Consider the following 19,019-nt stretch of genomic DNA (forward strand, 5'->3'; position numbering starts at 1 on the left):
AAAACTTTCAACATAGGAGTTCTTTCCCAGACCTACTACCCATAGAGAGATTATATATATATATATATATATATATATATATATATATATATATATATATATATATATATATATATATTTTTTTTTTTTTTACAACAAAGCTACATGATGATTGGATGGAAAATGTAGCTGGTGTTCCAAAAAGTGTTTTCTGTAGGCATGGGTTGCAGGGTGTTTCACGTATCTGGAATAAAGGGGCTCGACCTCGCTTCACTCGGCCTCAGCTGAATTAAGGAGAAACATCACATTTCCTCCAACAAAAAAAATATTATCCAGATTCTTTTTTCAGTTTGGGGGTATTTTGGCTGCACTTTTTTTTAATCCCAGGGGAATCCTTGCCACAGACAAATCAACATACAATGTCGGGCACCAACTTAGGTCTCAGCATCATAACACACGTTCACGCAGAAATGCCAAACAGATCGACCCGAATGTTGAACACCAACAGCCCATTGAAGAAAATGACGAGGTGATGATGATGTCTGTAATACTATATTCATCTTTATTCACTATAGTTCGGGGAAACACTCATAGAAAAATGCATAAATTCTGTCAGATCAGCAAAAATAGCTTTTCTTACAAATAGCTTATACAACAGTGAACACGTGTCTATGAAGACAAATACACACAGAGGTGCTCAAACTCGTTTTGTTTATATGTACGACTCCTTTTCGAAGACCAGATCGAGCAAAGTTCAGTTTCTCGGAAAACATCAAGCCTTGATACAAAGACAAAAAAAAAAAACACAAAAAACAATCAGGCACTTTCTGTGGCCAGAAGCTTTGGCTCATGATAGCAGGGTGTCAGGCTTTTAGAATGGGATGGGTAAGATAACTCATGAGGACAGAGGGGTCTGAGATAAATGAGGTTCTGAGGAAACATTTTATTTGAGAAAATGAGAGGAAAATGGACAACAACCCACAGCTGGGGCACCTTTATACTCAACACAACAAAAATAAAAACAATAGGACTGCATATACAAAAACAAACAAACCAAAAAGCAGAAATGGAGAGGAGCAGAAATGCTACTTGAACATGTAAACTATCATATTAACAAAAGCTAAGTTTAAAATAGATTTGATGTGATCAATTTATAATTCTCCAAACACAGCATGCAGCCTTGCACAGGAAGGAAATGAGAAGAAAGGCCTGTCCCAGGATGGAAAACGAGGCCAATTCTCTTTTGGGTGACCATTTAATCCCCAGCAGCAAAGCAGTTAACGGTGGGACATCGGTCAAGCAGTCACTGCGTGTTGATACAAAAAAAAAATCCAAAACAAAAACAAAACATGCAGAATAATCAATGCACAGATCACAGCATACATCGGTCAGACAAATATCAGATGTTTATCTCAATCACCCGTTATGCATTTTGAGTTTAAACAGCAGGCGCGGAAAGTCAAACATAGCAGGAGCACGAAATGGACATTCATTTCTTGCAAATTGTTGCAAAAAGGTCAAAACAACCTTTTGTCACGAACCCGGCTTACATTCTGTCTTTAAAGTATCAACATGTTCAAAAATGAGAGAAATCACCATCGAGAACAAAACAACACAGGTCTGCACTTTTAACTAAGACAATAGGATACGAACCCTGAAGCTCTGCAATGGAGTAACAGAGGCAGATGTCAAAGGGCCATTAGTTCACGTACCAGGTCAGGTGGTGACGCATCAGAAAAGGCCTTCCCACCCATTAAGGGAAACAGCCAGACCTGGCTCAGCCTTACATGCAGCTAGAGAAATGAACCAGGAAGGAGGGCTATGAGAAGATAGATCTCAGTCCGCTTTATCCTTCTTCTTGCCTCCAAAAGGCACTTTGCTCACCACAGTCGATCCGACAGACGAGAAGCCGCCAGCAACCGCAGACATGCTTCCTTTGACAATGCCGACGCCGGCTGCTGGAACTGTGCTCACCACTGTCTTGGTCACCTCGTAGCCTTTGCCTCCGATCCAGGTCACACCGCCAATTGTGGCTCCCACTGCCCCCCTCGTGGCATTGTATAAGCCACCGGTTACCCGCCATAGCATGCTTGGTGCTGTTTTTGGATGATCCTTATCACAATCTGTCAGAAGAGGTTAAAAGTCGTTGCTGAATTCATTATCTCCTTCTGTTACAGATATTGTAAATGTCATAAAAAAACAATGAAAACAAAACATGGTTCATTTAAAAATAAAAGCAGACTTTAAAAACATGTTTATATTTTCAATAATTTCCATAATTCCGGGAGAGAATAAAACACAGTCTGATATATTTGATAAACTAGAGTAATGCGACTGCGCGCAATCGACGGGTATGCCTCCGCTCTGCCGCACAAACACTTGAGTATTGACATATTTGACCCTTGACCTGTATCATATCTGGCCCAAAATCTAATCAGTTAATTGCCCTGTCTAACTTTACCTTCATACCAAGTTTGATGAAATGCTACAATTTGCTTCATGAGTTATCGCGTAAACGAAAATACGAACGGACGGACGGACGAACGGACAACGCGGAAACATCATGCCTCCGGCACCCTTGGTGTGGAGGCATAAAAACCCAAGATTAAAATAGCAAACACAACGCAATGCGACGCATCACAACACACAGACACGCCAATGAATCAAAACATCTACAGCAATAACAATAAAATTAATCGACACAATATGGTGTAAATAGCTCGTGTTTTCGAGTTACCTCCGCCAGCGAGGGTGGACGGAGGTTAAGTTTCACCCTGCATGTTTCTGGCTGTCTGTGAGCAGGATATCTCAAAAACTTAAGGACGGATTCAAACGTAATTTTGTGGACCGGTTGGGTCTGCGACGAGGACGAATCGTTTAGATTTTGGTGAAGATCTCAATATGAGAAGTTAAAATTTTTTGAAGCGATTCTACTGAGAGATGGGGCCAAAAACAATACTTTGCATGATATCTCCGCTTATGGTATTCGGGGGAGGGAGGGGAGACCTCCTTGAAGGGTTTGCGAAATTTCTCTCTAACTTGAAACAACATGTTGCTCTCTTGATTGCATTGTCTTGCCATCTCCCGATTGAGGCTGGTCTCAATCAGCAAAGCAGCGTATTAGAATTGACCTTATTCTTAGTCTATAATAAGAATTGTTATTAATCAATGACCTTTACTTTCATGAGAAAAAAACCTCTGTACCATTTGACTGATGATTCCACCCGGTGTGGAAGAGTACACTACACTTACGAGTGGCAGAATGCTGCAGCATCTATATCTGCAGATCTGGAACAGAACAAGTCGTTGGTCGGTGACCTGGAATATGCCTTTCAATGCAGAAAAAGCATGCGCTCTCAATCTGTCCCTCCACAAAGATCGGCTTTTGAACCCCCAAGTTTACTTTTCTAGCCAACCCCTGAAAGTGCTGCAGTCCCTGGGATATGATCGAGGTGGAAGTCCCTGTGACTTCCTTGGGCTTACAATTGATCATTGGACCACCTATATTTGGCAAACTACTTCCGCAAATTGCATCAAAGGTAGGGTAACACAGGCAGGAAGGCAGGCACACACACACACAAACACACACGCAGGCCCACACACACACACACACACACACACACACACACACACACACACACACACACACAGGCACGCAGGCCCACACACACACACACACAGGCACGTAGGCCCACACACACCCACACACGGGCACGCAGGCCCACACACACACACACACAGGCACGCAGGCCCACACACACACACACACAGGCACGCAGGCCCACACACACACACACAGGCACGCAGGCCCACACACACACACACACAGGCACGCAGGCCCACACACACACCCACAGGCACGCAGGCCCACACACACACACACACACAGGCACGCAGGCCCACACACACACACACACACACACACACACACACACACACACACAGGCACGCAGGCCCACACACACACACACACACACACACACAGGCACGCAGGCCCACACACACACACACACACACGGGCACGCAGGCCCACACACACACACACACACACACACGGGCACGCAGGCCCACACACACACACACACACACACACACACGGGCACGCAGGCCCACACACACACACACACACACACACACACACACACACAGGCACGCAGGCCCACACACACACACACATAGAGGCACTCAATCCTACACACACATACAGGCACGCAGGCCCACACACATACAGGCACGCAGGCCCCCACACATACAGGCACGCAGGCCCCCACACATACAGGCACGCAGGCCCCCACACATACAGGCACGCAGGCCCCCACACATACAGGCACGCAGGCCCACACACATACAGGCACGCAGGCCCACACACACACACACACACACACAGGCACGCAGGCCCACACACACACACACACACGGGCAATAAGGCCCACACACACACACACACACACACACACACACACACACAGGCACGCAGGCCCACACACACACACACACACACACACACACAGGCACGCAGGCCCACACACACACACATAGAGGCACTCAATCCTACACACACATACAGGCACGCAGGCCCCCACACATACAGGCACGCAGGCCCCCACACATACAGGCACGCAGGCCCACACACATACAGGCACGCAGGCCCACACACACACACACACACACACACACACACACACACACAGCCACGCAGGCCCACACACACACACACACACACACACACGGGCACGCAGGCCCACACACACACACACACACGGGCACGCAGGCCCACACACACACACACACACACACACACACACACACAGGCACGCAGGCCCACACACACACACACACACACACACACACACACACACACAGGCACGCAGGCCCACACACACACACACACACACGGGCACGCAGGCACACACACACACACACACACACACACACACACACACACACACACACACACACAGGCACGCAGGCCCACACACACACACACACACACACACACACACACACACACACACACACACACACACACACACACACACACACACACAGGCACGCAGGCCCACACACACACACATAGAGGCACTCAATCCTACACACACATACAGGCACGCAGGCCCACACACATACAGGCACGCAGGCCCCCACACATACAGGCACGCAGGCCCCCACACATACAGGCACGCAGGCCCCCACACATACAGGCACGCAGGCCCCCACACATACAGGCACGCAGGCCCCCACACATACAGGCACGCAGGCCCCCACACATACAGGCACGCAGGCCACACACACACACACACACACACACACACACACACACACACACACACACACACACACACTCAATCCCATACATACAGGCACTCAATCCCACACACACATACAGGCATGCAGGCCCACACACACACACACACACACATACAGGCACTCAATCTCACACACACACACATACAGGCACGCAGGCCCACACACACACATACAGGCACGCAATCCCCCACACACACATACAGGCACGCAGGTCCACACACACATACAGGCACGCAGGCCCACACACACATACAGGCACGCAGGCCCACACACACATACAGGCACGCAGGCCCACACACACATACAGGCACGCAGGCCCACACACACATACAGGCACGCAGGCCCACACACACATACAGGCACGCAGGCCCACACACACATACAGGCACACAATCCCACACACACATACAGGCACGCAGGCCCACACACACATACAGGCACGCAGGCCCACACACACACATACAGGCACGCAATCCCACACACACACATACAGGCACGCAATCCCACACACACACATACAGGCACGCAGGTCCACACACACATACAGGCACGCAGGCCGACACACACATACAGGCATGCAGGCCCACACACACATACAGGCACGCAGGCCCACACACACATACAGGCACGCAGGCCCACACACACATACAGGCACGCAGGCCCACACACACATACAGGCACGCAGGCCCACACACACATACAGGCACGCAGGCCCACACACACATACAGGCACGCAGGCCCACACATGCATTCAGGCTGGCGCACTGCATCAAGCGATGATAGCAAACTTCATCTCTTATGCAGGAAAGCCCAAACCTTGCATTTTTGAACCTTCTGCAGAATTTGTCACTCACTCATTCATGTTTGTTTATCTTTCTTGCATAGTCATATCAGGCTGCTGAAGCATTTTAATTGGCCCGGGGATACAACGCTGGGTGGTTTTCCACTCCGACAGAAGATACTTGCCTGATTGTGGACCAATTTGTTGTTTGTTCAGGGTGCCGGTGATAGCTTGGCTCCTCTTCGTGAAGGACACCATGAGATATTTGACATCCATAAACTAATACCAGTATATGGGCTGTCAGGTTTGTGTTCATCCGAGGGACATAAGGACGGCACACACATTGCTGAATCGTCCTGTACGTGAAACACCAGGTGGACAGCTTCCAGCTCGGCCTAGATTCAAACCCAGGCTGGATAGGTCAGTTGGTGCATACTTACACGCTATCCTGCTCACCCCAATCACGGTATATATTATATAGTATAGTACATACTTAGAATGCTTTGTAAATTTTACCATTATTTTGTTGTATTTTAGAATTTATTAGCGAACAGTTTTCATTGAGCAACATACGATCATATGTAGGCAAAGTTTTTCATGCAAAATGACCAGCCTACATAGAGGTAGGCAGGTCTGAGAATACAATAACAGGACGTGCTTCACCAACCCAATAAATGTTAAAAAGGGCAATGAAAGGACTAACATGGAATGACATCAAATGATAAACACTTTTATTGGTATCGATTTGGAATGTGATGTGGAATGGCTTAGCTTTGTGGCATTTGCTCGCTCGAGTATTAGCAAGCAAAATTATATCAGCATGAGTGGATAGAGGTGGGGTGGGGTGGGGGGCGGGAGGAGTGGAGAAAGGTGGGTAATTCTCATCTGAATCGATTTCTTATCTGAAGTGATGTCCTATGATGCTTCAAAACGGGATTCAAATCCCATGCACTATACGTGTTTGTTCATTGTCCACTTATGTGCGTGTAATACACACAAAGGTACACTGTTGTCTACTGATATTTTTGTCCTACATGCGATTTATGTACAAGCTCCACTGTGAGTCTGAGATCAATGCCAAATTAAAATCCCACTTTGTTGATCAAAAGGATTCACTTAAAGTTGAAATCTGTTTCTCTGTTCGAGCTCTTCAACGAGCTTCGACCCTGTGTTCAAAAATATGTATTCCTTGCATGTACCTTTATTTCAACTGATAGTTTTGGGAGCCAGTATCTACAGAAACAGATCTGGGAGGTCAACAACCTTTCGCAAATCTAGTTGTTTCCACTTGTTGCATGGAAACTTAAACAATCTTTCAGCAAATCAAAAATAGATACTATTCAAAAATAAATAAGCTATGAATGTTGGCATAATAAGTCATACCATCTTGGGACTCAGTGCGGAGATGTGCCGGTACGTAGTCACCGTCTTGATCTTGTGCATGGTCAACAAACAGCACCTCACTGCTGTTTGGGCCCTGCAAATCAATAAGCACCACAACTGCTGAATTTCTCAATCCACATTCTGAGTGTGTAAACACCCATAAGCCACATGGAAGGTGGATATTATTATTATCTATCAATCATGCTATGAGGTGATCATCAACATAATTCCATTTGTCTATAATACAGTGGCTGAAGGTGGTACTGTATGCGTTTTGATGTGCCTGAGGTTACTCTTCATTTTATTTTAGAACATACCTCGGGGTAATAAAAATAAGATAATAATAAAGGGTAAAATTTTCCTAACCCGGCAAGGTGGGAATCAATTAAACAGGCCACGCCCATTTTTGCATTAACGAGAGTAATACTGTTATTTTGTTGTTTTTTCAACCCCCATCAATATGCATATCAAATGAAAGTGGGTAATGAGTAAAACACAACTATCATGCTTATAGTCATATTCTGACACAACTAGTATTATATAAAAATAAAAATAAACATATTTGTGTTTAAAAATGAGAAGAAATTTATTTTTACATGTTCATTTATGTGACTACCTCATGAAGCTGGTTGAGAGAATGCCAAGAGTGTGCAAAGCTGTCATCAAGGCAAAAGGTGGTGACTTTGAAGAATCTAAAATATAAAATATATTTTGATTTGTTTCACACTTTTTTTGGTTACAACATAATTCCATATGTGTTATTTCATAATTTTGATGTCTTCACTATTATTCCACAATGTAGAAAATAGTAAAAATAAAGAAAAACCCTTGAATGAGTAGGTGTGTCCAAACTTTTGACTGGTACTGTATATATTACATTGCCTATAGTATTACAGCAATATGTAACCAGAGAGTTGGTGTCAAAGCCACCCAATGCTCGCCTTTTTATACATTTATCGTTTTTAAAAGACTAGTCTAATAATATTTTTTTTATAAAGCATTGCAGTGAAGTCTGATCCAAATAATTTTAAAGCAATACTGTATATGTATTTGTATATTGTAATCAGTAAAAAATAGTGTGGTAGATAAAAACATTAGAAAGGAAAAAACTTTAACGTTGATGTGCTACAAAAAGGTTAAGTTCAAAACAGGTCAGAAAGTTAAAACATTTGAAATTATTTTTTAATTTCAACTTCACTACATCAATAATATACCCCAAAGGAACCTCCATGCCAAATATCAGCATCCGAGTACACATATTAATGAATGGCAAGCTTCTAAGTAACTTGCACCAAAAACATTAACATTTTCACGCTCACGCTGATGCTCACGCTAACGCCGGGGGGTATCGCTATAGCTCTCTGTTCTTCGAACAGGCGAGCTAAAAACTACTTTTCAGTTTAATTTTACCAATATGATAAAAGATAGAAAAAAAAGAAAAAGGGAGAAATGGATGGCATTGCTCAAATAACGAGAGTTCACTGAACACCTTACCCTATGCTGTCTTGAGAAACAAAGATATGGGTGGGGCCTACGAGTGGCAAATTCTGTAATATTTTGTCCACGTACTGCTAAACCGAAGGGATTTTAAACTGCTTAAAAGGCAATTTGTGTTCTGCATTGTTGAAGTATATAATTCAACTGAAATAAAATAAAGATTTTAAAGGTTGTAGAAGAAAGAAATTCTGGAAATTTACCGCCGTTGATGCATCATCTCTTAACGCCGCCTTATTTAACACGTTACATTAGTTATCCGTGCCTGTTGTTTGTGTCCCTTTATGACGTCCTTAAAAACAGTAAATTTCCTATTTGGAATGATTTTCAATTTCTGTTTGACGAGCAAACAGGCAAACACAGTAAAAAATAATGAATAATAAAAAAAAAATCTCGCTCCTCTCTGCGCATGCACATACACAACTGGGATAAATTCAGTCAAAGTAATGTACTGTAATGCAAAACTACAGGTTTGTTTTCTGGTTCATATTCAAAATATAACATTCAATTGAAATCAAGATGTTCATTGATCATAGTGATGTTTGTGGAAAGGACAGACTTTTTTTTTTTGGCACACCATGTCGAAGCTCATGTAAGAACTCATCATCATGCTCAGAAACATACAACAAGGCAGGAGTCAAGAGGGGTGGGAGAGGCAAGCACAAAATAGTGGGGGACAGAGACAATAGGAAATCTATTGAGGGGAGAGGGATTGGGCGGGGGTACACAAGATGGTACTACTGGGACTTACAGGAAGGAAAACAGGGAATTTGAAGGAGGTGGGTTTAGGGTGGATTAATGGGGTAGAAAAGATTTTGGTTTTGGATGGGGAGGGGGGGAGATATGAGATGGTGATGAACAGCTGTTTTGAAGACCTGGAGGGAGGAGTGGGATTGAAGAGAGGGTGGGCATTTGTTCCACAGGTGGGAAAAAACAGGAATGAAGGAGTGAAGGTGAGCAGTGATTCGTGATTTTGGCAGCTTCACCAGGAGGTGGTTTTTGGCAGGCCTTGAACGCTCTGCAAAAAATGTAGAAAGACAACCGATCTGCCTCCAGTGAGAGACCCAAAGACTCAGCTTCATCGCCGGAGATACCAATGATCCTAAAAGCCTTGGTTTCCACAGTGTGAAGTCAAGCTAGGTGTGAGGCAGGAGCACCACCCTAGAGGGGAGAGCAGTACTCCATCAGACTGTGGGTGAAAGCTTTTCAAGTGGTTAGAAGCTCAGGTGTGCCAAGGAAGGACTTTGCATGACGTAGGATGGATGCCCAGTTGGCGACTGGCTTTGTAGGAGATGTGGCTTTCACAGAAAAGATCGTGGCAGATAGTGAGGCCCAAAATCTTGTATAAAAGGACTTCTTCACGGGGATTGTTGAGAAAAGTAGATGAGGAGGTTTTCCAGACAGTCCTTTTCAAGAGACATCGTGAGGGTGTGAGATTTGTCAGGATTGAAAGACATATTCCAAGTGTTTGACCAAATTGTGATTTTATCCAGGTCTGCAGAGAGTGAAGAGGCTGCTGCTTGCCAATCAGAGGGATGAGAGATGGTACGGCAGAGGGTAAAGTCATCAGCAAAGAGATAAAGAGGATTTTCCAGGGAGTCTGACAAATCATTGATGAAAACCAGGAAAGGCTCAGGGCCCAGAACATTGCGTTGAGGAACTCCAGCCTAGACAAGAAGAGATGAGAGAATTCCATTAAGAGCCACGTATTGACTGTGACAGGAGAGGAAGTCTGCTAGCCATGAATGGAGATTGCCTTGTATACCATAAGAAGAGAGTTGGGTGAGCATGCGGGATGCCAGACATATCGAAAGCTCACGATGTGTCGAGGGAGATGGCTCTGATCTCATGTTTGGCATTTAGGATCACCATCCATTGTTGGGAAAGCAAAAGCAGCATGTCCAGGGTTGAGTGACCTGGTCTAAATCCAAATTGATGGTGGGAAATCAAGCCATTGGAGAAGATGAAGGATTTAATGTCTGAAGCGATGATGGATTCCATAACCTTGCTGATGATTGGGAGAAGGCCGATTGGTCTGTAGTTTCAGGGATCTGTTTTTGCACCTTTTTTATACAGGGCAGTAATGTTTGCTGATTTCCAAGCAGATGGCAGATTACCTTGAGTAAATGAGAGGGTGAATGGAACAGAGAAAGGGTGGTGAGCAAGAGCAGCAGAACAGGTTTTTATAACACGAGAGCTGATGCCATCTGGACCGGTTGCAGAATCTGAGTTGAGGTTTAACAGAAACCAGACAGACAAATGCAAGTGAACCAATTGCTTAACTCCGCTTTTCACTTCGTGTGTGCAGATGAACAAGAATGTTGACAAAGCAAACAGCCTCCATGACAAAAAAGTCATTATCAGTGTTCATTATCACTTAGAATATACAGTGCAGTTGCTTGCAGTACTCACAGAACGAGGACAGTCCTGTGAGTAACGGAGCTTTCATTTTGATTGGAAAGAAAAAGCTGTAGCTTGAGAAAACACCAAAACACAAGCTCAGCTGGTAAACAGAAAATGGACTTTAAATTCTAGGGTCAAAGGCTCAGGCCCAACATTGGATCACCAGAGGACACCGTTGAAACTCTTGATCATTCATCAGGTAATAGTTACACCTTTGATTTACTTGTGCGATAACTGGGGTTAGTTGCAGCCTGCCGGTCCTGATCCACACCATACGCATAAAGTGCATTATGCACTTTAATATGTCATCTCATTGCGTCATTGCCCCCACGTGGCATCATTGACTGCCATATAATTCGCTCATTGCCGAGTGGCACTTCAACCTGAAAATTAACATCCTATATTACTTTTCTATGGCCACACAATTAGAGATTGGTGGATCAAGTCAGTACATTGCAGAAAGGTAAACGTATTCCAATTGGGCCAATCACTCAAACAACGCAAGGGTCGAGATTCAAGCACAGGCTCACAGACTTGTGTCGTGCCAGATCTAGTGCGTATTCAAGGTAATCCTGCCAGATCGAGCCGACGTCAAGATGTTCAGTGTGAGAGAGAATAAAGATAGTTAATATAAGTTGTAAATTCACCTTGTACAGTGCCTACAACATGAATCTATATAAATTTTTTCAAGTGTTTGTTTGAATGTTATTCTTTCATGACCGAACTGTAGCACCGAGAAGCCCCAAGTTTTTGGTGTTGGTATTTAAGAATATGAGCAAGGTTTTTAACTCCAACATGTTGGCCTTAATATCCATTTCGAGGCCAAAAACTACTATAAAATGTATATTAGGATGTGGGTTCAGGCAATGCTGCCGACGGCCCACAGGCAAAAGTTAACCATCATAAGGCCAATAACTCCATAGCTTTTCAATGTCCAACCGCCGGGAACAGCTCAGCCAGCCGGGGAGCGCTGGGTGTTCGCCCCACCCGCCACCGCCTTACCTCCCGGCCAGTCCTGCTAGTTTCTGATAAGACATAATTTTTATTTCTTTAACAGCCACTTATCCAACATTGTGGGGTCAGCCAGGAGAAGTTTGGCCTGTGTCTTCACAAACCGACTGACCAGGCCTGGCATTTGACTAGTAGGGCAGGAATTTGGTCATGGTGCCGGCGATGGCTCACCTACTCTTTGCGAAGGACACCATGGGATCTTTAACGTCCACCAATGAATTATGGCAGACGGGACGGCTGTTTAACGTCGATCTGAGGGATAGCACACACGATGAATCACCCTGCCTGTGAAACACCAGGATGACAGTTTATAGTTGGATCAGGATTCAAACCCAGGTTAGACAGCTTCGAGGCGAGTGTGCATACCTCTAGACCATCCGGCCAGCTCATAAAACATCATGCAAAATGTTATATTCGAAATCATTTATAAATTTAGCATTTCAACTGATTACCTCAATCAAATAGTTTCACTGTGTGTCTGCCTTTGGTGTTAAACCTTTAAATGACGGGTTTGGTGTCTAAAGCCAGAAACATAGAAGCGAAGCATTCTGTCATTTGATAAAGTCTCCGCGTTAAAGGTTTATTAGCGGCTAATTAGGAAGCAGGATAACACGTGATTCATCCATTAAAGGCGAAAACATTGTGAAAGATTATTTATATTCGAGAGATTCTGAAATATTATTTTAAAAATAAATAAATAAAGAGAAGAAAGTTGCGTTTCCATCAGTAACTGACTATTACTCCTGATGCAAGTCGAAGGACGGAGTGATCGCCTTTCTGTGCAACCATTTAGTATGTTGTTTTTTGGGAGGGTTTTTTTGCTTTGCTGATGAAGTGAATGACCATGTGAAGAGGGTGAAATTCTGTAGGAAATAAAATTGGGCCAGATAACTTGACACCCCACCTTTACTGGAACGTTGGCTACTCAACTCGAGCACGGAGAGCTAGTGTCACCCAAAACCTAGATTATCACTGCCACCTCCTCCTCCTCCTCACACAATAAGCACAAGAGAGCTCTTCATCGATTAGCGAAACAAGGGCATGGATTTATTTGAGTGGTATAGCAACAGCATTACATAAAGGACCATTATAAAACCTTGGCATCATCTGAATGCTGATCAATACTAAAGCACAGTACAACATCAGACTCTGACCCATACACCTATGCTTTTATCCTCCAGTGAAATGGGTAGTTTCTTTGGAATGTTAGATTGAGGAGCATTATTACCTCCAGCACCGAAGGTAGACGGAAGTTATGTTTTCACCCCTGTTTGTTTGTCTGTCTGTCTGTCTGTCTGTCTGTGAGCAGGACATCTCAAAAGTTATTTAGGGATTCGTACAAAATTGAGTGAACAGCTTGGGTGTGTGATAAGGAGAGATTGATTAGACTGGAAGAGTACCCACCGACGGGCGATCTTGATCCAAGCATACAACACGTTCTTCTGACACATACAGGACCCATATTTGGGCGGTGTATAGGGAACTAACAGCTAGGTATAACATATGCAAATTAAATAAATAAATAACAATCCGGGTTACATGCATGAAGCAAAAAAATACCTACTGCTTATGATTCAAAACACCTCACTGCACTGGAAAACATCGGGACAGGAACACTGCGTGGTAAATGGTGGAGACTTGAAATACTCTCCCACACCTGAAGGCGGCGCCACACGATACGCACACACATAGACAATTTGCACCTCCCCCCCACCCCCAATTCCACCAAGACCACTGGTAAAGATAAAAACACCCCTATACATTAATTGGGGTCATGCTGATCCTCTATAGCAAGTCTGGATGGAATTGTCCCAAAACTGTAGGACGAGTAACGTGAATTCAGACAAAGCGTGGTGGATGAGTTGGGTCGGTGACTAGAACAAGCTCATTTAATTTGGGTTAAAGTCAGGATGCAGATCCAGCCTATCAGTGAGATACATAACTTAAAATGTTCGGCCTGGCGGAGGATTGCGCCCTATCGAGTACCGTTCGAGTTACCCCCACCGAAGGAAAGGGTATTGTGTTTGGGTCCGTTTGTCCGCACAGAACTTTTGTGTTTTTATCCGCAACCGCTTTTCGGATGGAGACAATATTTTCACAATACGTGCAACTACTCATGGAGAATAATTTAATCATAATTATGACATCACAAGTCACGTGGTGTGGCAGCCATGTTGGAAAAACGGGAAAAACTTTGGACCTCTATCTCTGAAACTGCACTAAGGAAAAAATGGAAACTTGGCGCACGGCAAGTACTCCTCGTGGGGAATAAGTGTGATTTTTTTTAATGACGTCATAGGTGCTTTCGTTATGACATAATCGCATATGTAGAACACTACATCTGATCAGTATGAAAAAATTTGAGGGTCATCTCGGGATAAAATAATCTATAGAAAAAAAATGTTGATGACATCATCGGTCATGTGATTTGGCAGCCATATTGTTTTATAAGAAAAAGAAAAACCTTCAAAAATCTTCTTCTCTGAAGTGGCTGAACAGGTCAAGGCGAAACTTTACATGTATTACCGGCTATCCATGAGGAATAAAAGGTTCACATATGACATAATAGGTCACATGGCTTGGCAGCCATATTGGATTTACCCTAAAACCGGACAGATGGACAGATCGAGGGGAAACTCCACACAAATGGTCCCCAAACCTTGGGTGTACAAGTTTGTTAAGGAATAATTGATAGGTCACATGGCTTGGCAGCCATATTGGATTGAAGAAAAATATTAAATGATGTTTTGCCTGGAACCACTTAATCAATCAACATGAAGCTTCACAATTATGATGTAGTAGAGATGGGGAAAAAATGTTTTAAATTTCAACTTGATCAGCCACATGGTGTGGCAGCCAGAATTATTTGATTTTTTTGATCTGGGTTCTTTTTGATATTTTTTCTTTTTTTGAATAAGGTTCACTTGGCTGTGCCTGGATGGGTTTGAGGGTAGAGAAGTAGCAGCTGAAATGTGAATCCTATCCAGGTTCTTCCTGATGACTTCATCTTTGCTCTTTGCTTGGTTGGGTTCCTTCTGATTACTCTAACTAGCAGATACCTGTCTACGACGGGTATGGTGGACAGGACGGATCACAATACTCGGTCACGGTGGTTTCTTTGGATGTTTGGTGCCGCATTCAACAGCTCAGTTAATATTGGTGGCGTGTCTGGGTGCCCATGGTAGCGTATGAGACCGGTCGCTTTAGATTGTTGGCCTTGACACATCGTGCCGGATGAGTAACACGAATGATTTGACATATTCATCGTTTCTATATTCCCTCCATCAACAGATTAACAACATGGCAGGATAAAAGTCATAAATGCTGAGTTGAACAAACGTCCTGAACTTGTAAACTTAGTTAAGTAAAGCACGTCGTCTGGGACCCGGCCGTCGGTTTGCCACCGAACGCTACTGATTGTGACGTCATCGGTTCCCTCTTTGAAAATTCTATCTATATTCGATTTTTTGAATCCGCTATCACCTGCGTAAATACATGGAACACATAATGTGAAGATTTCGGAAGTATGAACATAATATGTTTGGAGAAAAGTGTGTTAGAAGTTCCAGGCTTACGCCCATTATATTATGATGCAGGACTGTACTGATTTGGTCTTCCATTTGATTTGAATTTAATTCATTTTAATCGCATTCTAAATTCAATTGAATAATGAGTAGTAATTTTTTAAAAACGTCATGGGTCAGGTGTCCGATCAAAGCGGGGTTGCATGAAAGCGGGACGTCTTGGTACCCAGTCATCACTGCCAGCAGTTACAAAGTGGCAGTTCTAGTTTTGTCTCATTAATTACATAACACACCAGTACATAAACACCACACAAAACAAGTCCTGGTGAGGGTCTGCAATCTCTGATTGCTCTTTTTCTTGTTTGGTTTTGTTTTATGTGGGGTGCAGTAACGATATTAATACTTCTTTTAATGGGCCCAATTATCCCCACCTTCTTGTGGGGTCCTCTGGGGTACGTTTTTCTTTTTGCAAACCGGCAGGCCAGGCCAGATGCTCGAGGAAAAGAACAATTTTCCACGCAGAAAATAAATGGGATATAGCTCGACTGAAGGTGGCAGGATGTTATTTGGCCGGGGTGCAGGCGACAACTCGCCTACTTTTCACGAAAGCCACCGATAAATCTTCAAGGCCTAACGGAGACCACTGCTGACACATAGGTCTTCAAGCTTAACATGTCGAACAGACGGAACAAGGATTGATACATCACCCTGCATGTGAAATACCAGGATGACAGTTTGTATGTGGGCTGAGAATTTGAATCCATGCTAGACAGCTCAATAAGCGAGTACATTTACTTCTTGTCTATCCTGCCAACCCCTAAGTGTTGGAATAACTGAATGATACTAACAGGAAATGCAAAATGAAGATTAAGGGAAATATTTGGAGACAGAAGTATAATACATCGGACATTTGTCATCTCAGGTCAAGACAATTAGATATTTTTTTTTTTTTGTATTTCATTTTTCAAAGGACTTTGGCAAACAGGACTCCAAAATAGATCTCAAAGAAGAAATGATGCTGTAAAATATGGGAGTGTTAGGCATGGGGAAAATAAATGGGATAAAGTTGATTTCAGGCAGTGTCGAAATGCTTTTGAAGGATTATTAAAACGAGGAGCAAAGTCAATCTAACATTTGATCCGAGTAGTTGTACATTTATCACAGGACTACACAAGCAGACGAACCCAATATTTAAAAAATACATCTCACATTGTCAAAGCATCTGTCTCCCGCCACATCCACAATGCTACATCTCCGTGCTGCCGTGCCCCCACCCTCGCTCAAATAACACCCAATTCCACATCTACATGCTTTGAGAAAAGCATTGATGGCGGAACGACAAATGCGAAAGGATCAAATGACGAGTCCATCCAATCTTCACCTTACATCTTGCCATTCCCTTGATGGGGTTTTCATCTTGACCAGATGAACCTTCATGTCCCCCTCCCACAGGTATTATAAGCTTGGTAAGAGTCGGCGTCTTGGTGTTCCCATATGAACCGCTGGTTCATCATGTAAAGAATCCAGGTCAAAACCCCAAATACCATGCGTGTTTATCCATTGTCTGCTCCCTCTCTATCGAGTGCAGCCTGTGGCTGCTGGTTGCATCATTGGTTGGGACGCGGCTATGCCGCTGATGCAGTGTCCCCCTTACCAGTACACTGGTACTCATTTTGCCGACCTCGGAAGGATGACAGGCTGAGTCAACCTCCTGGTGTATTTTAATTCAGCGGCCAACAGGACTTGAACTCAGGACCCTAGGATCCCAAGCCGCCACCCGAACCACTAAGCCAACACCAGGCTCATTGTCTGCTATGATGTCCTTTTAATGAATGTTGTAAGAGTACAGACACTAAGAGTAGATGTCTTCATCCCTAATGTGATTATATATATATATATATATATATATATATATATATATATATATATATATATATATATATATATATATCCAAGCTCCTCCATGAACCCTCAGTCGCTGTAGAAAAAATAAAAATAAAATGACATCTGCTTCCCCTGACTTACCCTTGGCGATCGCACGCGACTTACCCTTGGCCCGCAATCCAATGATGGCATTTTTTTTTTCAGACAACCATATGACCTTGACTTTGACCATTTCTGGATAGAGTATGAATGAGGAAAATGTGTCTCCATCTCCAATCCATCCATTAAACTCAACGCCATCAAAAACCAGAGGAAAATGATTCACCTTATGATCAAAAAAGGTGTTTTTTTGACCCAGAAAGGGGAAATTTCGTTCTGATCGGACAAGCTTTGGTGGAAAATTGTTAAAATGTCTATAATTGGGCCATGACCTTAAAAATAGGTCAAGGTTAAAAAAAAAAAAAACCCCCATCAATCCCACATACTTTGTATTGCCATTGATTACCGATGCAAAATTTCATACCGAAAGTCCCAGCTGGCACGGAAATACAGGTCGGACGTCGATAGAGTTTGGAAAATGGAATTGTAGGAAGAAAATTTTAAAAATAAAAACCTAAACGGTGGTTTCATATTCTTTGGGGTCGAAGGAACTCTGGGGTATCGTTAAAAATTTGGGGCACTAATTACAGAAACAAACCCTACAAGAAACAGCTTTCTGCCTCCACCCCTACCCCCATCCTATAAGGGGAGAGGGGGAGAGGGGGAGAGAGGGAGGGAGGGGGGTGATAAATCCAACAGCAATGTGGAATTAACGTGGAGAGAGAGAACAAATGGAGTGAACTCGAGTTGCTGAGCTGAACCATCAGGGAATCCAAGCGTCTCGTTCCCGTAAGACCAGTCAGTCAGTGTGCCTTTAACCAGAGAGCTATGAGATCATCAAGGTCGAGCCCGGTGACCACCATCCGTTACGTACATGGGAAAACGCGTACGGACACGGAGCAGCACAACAATAACCATAACATGATCGGTACCAATCAAGTTTAAAACATCCGTCACGAACCGATGATGACTCCATCACTGCGATCTAAGCTTCTGGAAGGCTCTTCCACTCTGTCTTAATTCACGACGACTTGGGCTGCCCGCAACGTCAGCGGTCAGGCACCAACCGCGGCCTTGCGACGTAAACGTGTAACGGCAAGGTGAGGCGTCAACATGTGCCTCCAATGTGGCCGCACTTTCCTCAAACGTGATGT

General features: G+C 43.8%; 1 protein-coding gene across 2 annotated transcripts in view; it reads right to left on the reverse strand.

The window, feature by feature from the left end:
• Positions 1-522: 522 nt before the first annotated feature.
• The window catches only part of TMEM263 (transmembrane protein 263), an 18,681-nt gene continuing 184 nt past the window's right edge, over positions 523-19,019 (reverse strand). The window contains exons 1-3 of one of the 2 annotated variants that reach the window (XM_085890452.1): positions 18,827-18,856; positions 7,451-7,544; positions 523-2,102 (exon numbers count right to left, since the gene is read on the reverse strand). In XM_085890452.1, coding sequence (XP_085746578.1) covers positions 1,816-2,102; positions 7,451-7,544; positions 18,827-18,841 — 396 coding nt within the window. In that variant the 5' untranslated portion in view covers positions 18,842-18,856 and the 3' untranslated portion in view covers positions 523-1,815. Of the gene's footprint in view, positions 2,103-7,450; positions 7,545-18,826; positions 18,857-19,019 lie in introns of those variants that run through there. The other variant, XM_085890456.1, reaches the window with a different exon arrangement.

This window comes from Eptatretus burgeri, chromosome 1, assembly GCF_056783735.1.
Source record: "Eptatretus burgeri isolate ZD-2024b chromosome 1, Ebu_testis_v1, whole genome shotgun sequence".
NCBI classification, from domain to species: Eukaryota; Metazoa; Chordata; class Myxini; order Myxiniformes; family Myxinidae; genus Eptatretus; species Eptatretus burgeri.